The sequence below is a fragment of the Lactuca serriola genome, chromosome 9 (genome assembly GCF_051521515.1).
Source record: "Lactuca serriola cultivar US96UC23 chromosome 9, Lser_US96UC23_V15, whole genome shotgun sequence".
Taxonomy (NCBI): domain Eukaryota; kingdom Viridiplantae; phylum Streptophyta; class Magnoliopsida; order Asterales; family Asteraceae; genus Lactuca; species Lactuca serriola.
In genome coordinates, this window is record NC_136416.1 from 16,697,456 (window position 1) to 16,704,611 (window position 7,156).

At 31.6% G+C, this 7,156-nt stretch overlaps 1 protein-coding gene across 1 annotated transcript; it reads left to right on the forward strand.

Moving 5' to 3' along the window:
- Nucleotides 1–541: 541 nt before the first annotated feature.
- LOC145072657 (U-box domain-containing protein 9-like) lies at nt 542–2,673 on the forward strand. Its single transcript, XM_079019122.1, has 2 exons — nt 542–1,107; nt 1,378–2,673. Exons 1-2 carry the CDS (start codon nt 757–759, stop codon nt 2,461–2,463), a joined length of 1,437 nt encoding a protein of 478 aa, XP_078875248.1. The 5' UTR covers nt 542–756; the 3' UTR covers nt 2,464–2,673.
- The last annotated feature ends 4,483 nt before the right edge of the window (nt 2,674–7,156 follow it).

Below are 7,156 nucleotides of genomic sequence, written 5' to 3' on the forward strand. Positions count from 1 at the left end.
GTATATTTTATAAAATAAACTGAAAATTCGCTCTTAATTAACAAAGACAAAAATAAGTGTCTATTTCAGAATTTATTAATTAAAGATAAAAACAATTGAATCTAAAAAGAGCGCATTTAGTAGTGAGGGTGTCGCAAGCAAGTCTAGTCCGCGTAACACCTTTGCCAGCTGTAAGGTCATGGATTTGATCTCGTGTACGGTGGGACCCACCGGGCCCTACCCGCATACTCCGGCCCACGTATATTTGGGCTAAACTGAATATTTCACAATTCACCCCTTTAAAATATAATATTTTATTTTTAATCCAAGTTAATGTGTTTTATTTATAATTGTTTCGATACTTAGATGTTCACTTATTTTAGTATTAATATTTAAACATCCCTAAACGATTTACTCTCTTGGATACTATTGTCAGGACGTAAAAGAAAAACATATTTCGAAAAGTGGACTATGTTTGTAGTATTTATAAGTTACAGGGGGTAATGTTATAAATTTATTAATCTTACACAACACTCCCCTATAAACATGTAACTCCTATATCTCTTACACTCCTCCATCATCATTCTTTCTCTCTCTAAAACACCTTCATATGCTTCTGAATTCTGGAGTGAGAAATTCGTATGAAAAGAAGCACGCATACAGTATGTTTTACTGTGTGTAACTCTTTCTTGGCAACTGCACCCACAACATAATCATCATCTTCCACCGGTGATTACCTTTGAAATAATTCGAATCTAGACACGTTTATGTAATTTGATGGCGAAAAGTGAGGTCTTTGAAGGGGATCAGAGCGTGGCGGTGGCGAAGGTCACGACGGAGTTGAAGAAGGAATTGCATAGACTTGTGAAAGCGATTATTGAAGATTCATCATCGGAGGATGAAAATGGATTTGGATGTATTGACAGAGCGAATCAGACTTTGCAAGCTTTGAAGGAATTGAAAGAGGGAGGAGGGAAACAACGATCGTCTTCGATTAAACGGCTCAATGATAATAATCGTAACAACAATGAAAGTTCGACGTCGGTTTGGGCTTCTTGTCCACAGGAATTTCGTTGCCCTCTGTCTAAAGAACTCATGAGAGATCCTGTTATCCTCTCTACTGGTCAGGTAGTTTTTCTATTCAATTTCTCTCTTCCATTGGTTTCGTGTGTTTGTTATTTTCACTTTTTTTGTGAATATGTCGACGAGTTCTTGCCGTGGACGTGTTGATTAATGTCTATTTTACTATAACATTCTTATTTCACTGAAATCAGACTAAATTTCATGGTTTTATCAATTTGAAGAATCACAGCTAGGGTTCCTTCCTATGAACTTTCATATTCTTGATTTTGCTCTGCTAATTTACTGAATTCTGATCATGTTGGTGATAATTTGCAGACATACGATAGGCCTTTTATCCAGAAATGGTTGAAAGCTGGAAACAGGATATGTCCTAGAACCCAACAAGTTCTTTCACACACCATTTTAACACCAAATCACTTGGTCAGAGACATGATAACCCAATGGTGTAAGAATCGTGGAGTCCAATTCCCTGGTCCTCTCCAATATCCAGAACAAGACGGGTTAACAGAAGCTGATCGTGATCTTTTCATCTCTCTTCTCAAGAAAATGTCATCTACACAATCTGAGCAAAAAGAAGCAGCCAGAACTTTAAGATCATTAACAAAGAGAATGCCTTCATTTCGTGCATTATTTGGTGAGTCTCTTGAAGCCATACCTCAGTTACTTACACCATTAGCCCAAAACAAATCTCAAACCGAAATCCACCCTGATCTTCAAGAAGATCTGATCACAACACTTCTGAATCTCTCAATCCATGACAACAACAAGAAACTCGTTGCAGAGACACCAATGGTGATTCCTCTATTACTGGACGCATTAAGATCTGGAACAATTGAAACAAGAAGCAATGCAGCTGCTACCCTTTTCACTTTATCAGCTCTCGATTCCAATAAGTCCTTAATTGGAAAAGCAGGTGCTTTGAAACCACTTATTGATCTCTTGGAAGAAGGGCATCCGTTAGCAATGAAAGATGTTGCTTCTGCTATCTTTAATTTATGTATCACCCATGAAAATAAAGCTAGAGCTGTAAGAGATGGTGGTGTAAGGGCACTTTTGAATAAAATCAAGAACAGGGTCCACGTGGATGAGTTATTAGCCATTCTTGCGATGCTTTCAAGCAACCAAAAAGCTGTTGAAGAAATGGGGGATCTTGGAGCTGTTTCTTGTTTGCTTTCTTTAATAAAGGAGACCAATTGTGCACGAAATAAAGAAAACTGTATTGCTGTTTTATACACCATTTGTTACTATGATCGAACTAAATGGAAGGAAATGAGGGAAGAAGAGAGTAATTATGGAACACTTTCTCAAATCATGCAAAATGGGACTTCAAGGGCAAAAAGGAAAGCTAGTGGGATTCTTGATAGGCTTAATAGAGCGATCAATCTCACACACACCGCTTGAGACTTGAGAAGTTCAAGGGGTTTTCTGTAAATTCAACATCTTCATTCATGTCAGGTTTGAGTTTTTAGTTAATTTTGTTGTGTCTTTACTCTTTTTCAACCTCAATTTTGTAAATTCTTGTCTCGGGTTTGAAGGTCATATAGTCGATGTAAATAATTACTATTACTATGATATTATTATATGCTTATATATTTTTTAATTTTCTATAAATTCTGCACATGAAGTGTTAGTGTGGTGTTGATGGGTATAAATTATTCACTAGTGATCAATCAAGTCAACCAAGATCATATTTGCTGTATTAGTTTTTGTCCATTAATTGTTGCACATGGTTTTGTTGTGACTTTCCATACATGGTGGAGATGGATTTTGGAAATTGTTTGCTTCTTCCAATTCCTATGTCTTTTCCAATCTAATAAGTGTGTTTATTTGGAGAATAATTGTTGAAATTATTGATGGATAAAAGACGAGGTGAATGGTTGAGAATAAAAATGGGAAGAATATGCCATGATCAAAAGGGCATATCGTGTCTTTTTGTGTGTGTGTATGTGAGATGGATAGATTTGTCCATTAATCCAAGATGCCACCCATCCTTTTTTTTTTTTATCAAAGTCTTCATTGAAGACAGTTGACACTACCCCACTCGACATGGGAATATCGGTATATTATGGCTATGCCATTGTAAATGTAAAAGGTGCAAGTAACTTTTTGAATAACTTTAAAAAAATTGAGTTTTTATCTCTTTAAACATATGTGGGTAACGTATATATATATATATATATATATACCACAACCAAGTTTTTTAGGCGTGAATGATAGTATAATTAGTTGTTATTATAAAAACTATGTAATTGTATTGAATAGTTTTTTTGGGAAGTTGTTTATATTGAATACGCATACAAAATCACTAGAAGTTGTTTGGTTGATATTTGAGTATGCAAAATGGTTGTTGAATGCTTGAATGAGTAAAAAAGACAAGAAGATATGTAAGGGGGAAAAGGATGATAGAGCAAAAATAGAAGAAGGAGAAAGGCATCTTTTGCATTTAAAAAAAATGCGGTGGTCCAAAATCGCATGAATCATAAAGGAAGGCTTAAAGTACAAAACACACATCCAAGATAAAGAAAAGTTATTGCTTACTTAAAAGCTTAACATCCATATTTATTACTCCAACAAATCACTTTAATTCATATATAACGGAATAAAAAAATATGATTGTTATTATTTTGCAATTCTTAACAGATCTAATCCACATCGTGACATATGATTTGAATTTTTCATATTTATATTTTTTGTAAGGTTTTTGTTGTGTGCGTGTTGGGTTCATTAAAAACAATTTCACAATTCGTAAACAGTTGATGGTCTTTTGTATTATTTATTTTAAAAGGTTCAATTAGTTAAATAGCGGTCATTTTTATCTCTTATTTTAATTTTATACCAAGTTTGACTATTTGATGTATTTTGTTAGTAAAATAAATTGAAAAAATAAATATTGTCCCAACTATATTAAGTTTGTATTCCTTATATGTTTTAGTTGTCTTTTATAAATATTTTTCCTTACATATTCAATCTCAATCAAAACAACTTGTAGAAAGAATTCAGAAAATATTCGTTCTAACTTAAAAGAATTGCAACGTCTCGATATTAGTTATGATCTAATTTTAAGTTGACATAATTATCAAATATCTAAAATGTTTTATCATAAAACAATATATATATATATATATATATATATATATATATATATATATATATATATATATATATATATATTCTACGCATCAAACTCAATTTCTTTGATAAATTATGATAAATACCAAATATATATATTGTTGTATTTAATTTTCTTTTTAATATAAAACTAACAAAAATCTAATATTTTGTTTTGACTTGAGGCTAGGGTTATACTCTTAAAAGGTAAAGTAAAAAGATTCTTTGTTGGATATGTGTGGGTGGATTTATATCCATTGGTGGAGATTTGCCATTAAATCACGCAACTATTGACCGTTAAAAGAAATAAAATAGTGTTAGCCACTTGTTATTTAATCCCACGTATCATCCTCATTGTTAGTGCATCACTACGACTTTTATGTCTTCCCATGTTTAAATAGTGATATGTATCTAAAAAAAAAATCAAAAGGTACATAACATCATTACACTTTAACAAACTTTTCTTCATCACTCTTTGTAGAAATATGGAATTTTCATATTTTCTTGTTAAAAAGCAATGGGTTATTTGTATTACTTTTTTTGGTTGTATTTATTTCTTCTTGGTGTGTAGCTTGCCTCGGTTTTATTTAACCTTTTATGATTAAAACTTACCATAATAAGATACATATTTTTTTGACACAAAAAATCTATCTTACTCCTAAAATTTACATATGTCCGCGACATGACTTGAACCTTCAACTTCAAACAGAAAGAACAACACTAAATATTGTTGAGCCAGAAGCTATTTGGTTATATATACTCTAATCCTATAATTTAATAATCAAATGTGGTAAAATAGGTTATAAAAATAATGTTTCATAGAGTTTAATTAGTTGAGGAAATGCCAAAAGCAACATTTTGTGTGAATGAGCAGAGAGCCAAGAGACGTTTTATAAAGGAGGGATACAAAGGGATTGATATGTTTTATAAAGGAGGGATACAAAGGGAATGAGTAATCTTTAATTTACTTTTTAATCATCAATTCTCTAATTTTTTAAACAATTAGATAATAATAAGGTTTATTTATAAATTATTTATTAACATGACCATATAGCATATCAGGATAACCATATTTTTAGCTTATATCACAAAATAACAACCTATTCTGTAAAAAAGAAAAAACCTATAAATTTGTGAGATTGTTTTTTCTTACACAGAAAGACTATTTTTGTCACAAAGGTTTTGTATTTGCAAAACTAATCACAGCTCGTAAATTAAGAAGTGTTTTTGCGAGAATATTCTAACAAAGATAAAGAAAGAGAAGCTATTTTTCTCATGTCACTTTAAAAAAAAGTATTTTATGGTATTTAAAGTGAGGAACAAGGTCCTAGAAAACATATATCTTAACCATTTCTAGTACACATTGTTTACTTATATTTTTAAGATATATTTATCCAATTTTGAGAAATTTTCAAATTCGTAAAAGGATATGTTATCCTCGCGAAAATATTTAAAAATTTAAGAGCTTCGAGTATTTTCATGAATTCGGAAGCTTTATGACAAAAATAATCTCACGGAATCACAAATTAGATGGTTATTTTGTGATAAACATTGAAAATATGATTACCTTGGTATACGGAACTTATAGATATAGTCATTTTTAGTGAAATAACTCTTTATTTATCGGAACAACAAACACTAAAAATAAAAATAGATTTATTTTACCGATATTGATATGAACACACATAAATAACGAATAATATTAAAACCTACATCAAACATACAATGATAAAACATTCAAATACATGTGATGAACTAAGCTCAACTTTGAATTAACCAATGATCTTTACTCCAACTTAAACTATTTTTTTTAATTATTTAGAAAATGGATGCATCATGGGTGAGAGAGACAAGTCATGTAATAATATATAACCAATTTCCACATGGATCCAAGAGGTATCATTATTCATTACTAATCCTGTCAATACAAACAAAACTATAAAATACGAGTGGATATGTTTCTTCTTGTTTGTGTAAGTGTAAGTAAAAGCATATCTAGGAATACTCAAAATCTATAACCAAAACACCCAAAAACCTACTTGGGAACTGCTACTTATCAAGAATCTACATTGGGTTATGGCGCCTAAACATTAAACTAATATAAACTTAAACAGATAACCCATTTCCCCAATAAATTCCTCTATCCAAGAATATTATATATATACATGCGCTTAATTCGTGTTTAATTGATACAAGTCACAAGGCATTGGTCATTGGATATATGCACTTAAGTGACTTAACTGATGTATGATACAGGTCACAGACGTTATATGTTTTGATTTAAAATATATGACTTCTTAATGTTAAGTGAGCATATGATGATAGATTTATATATAGGTTTGTCCAATTTTTGCTAAGTGAGTTATGGAGTTATGTTGACTTGTATTTATGTTGGTATTTTCTTGTCTAAAAAGTGGTTGCATGTAGTGACTAGTGCAGTGAGTAGTAATCATAGGTTCATCTTTGTTAAGTCGATGTTTATTTTAGTTGTATTAATTACAAACAAAAGATCTAATTTCATTTTATTGAGCCATCGGGGATGATTATATTTATAGGTGTTCACAGTGTGTATTAACTTGTTTGAAGAAAATGAAAGAGGAGAGAAAAAGTTTCTGATTCTCATTAGAGCAGATTACATCATTATAAACAAGATTAGGCTATGCCATCTATGTTAACATGTACATTATGCTAACCATCTAACAAAATAATTATAGTAACTAGCAAAGTTAATTAGTTAAATTACTAATATACCTCCATTATGCTCCCTCAAGATGGTCACAAAAAGATTGTTTTTAAGGCCATCTTTGACATCAAAGGAAACAACTTGGATCTTGGCAAAAGTTTGGTAAACTTATCAGCCAACCGGAACTCCGTTAGGCTATGGGGAGTGGTCACACTCACCCCACCGGAAAAATGCTGCCACCTATGCGTCACGTCAGCTTCACACCCAACCCACCACCAACCCACTAAACCTTGGAAATGGTTA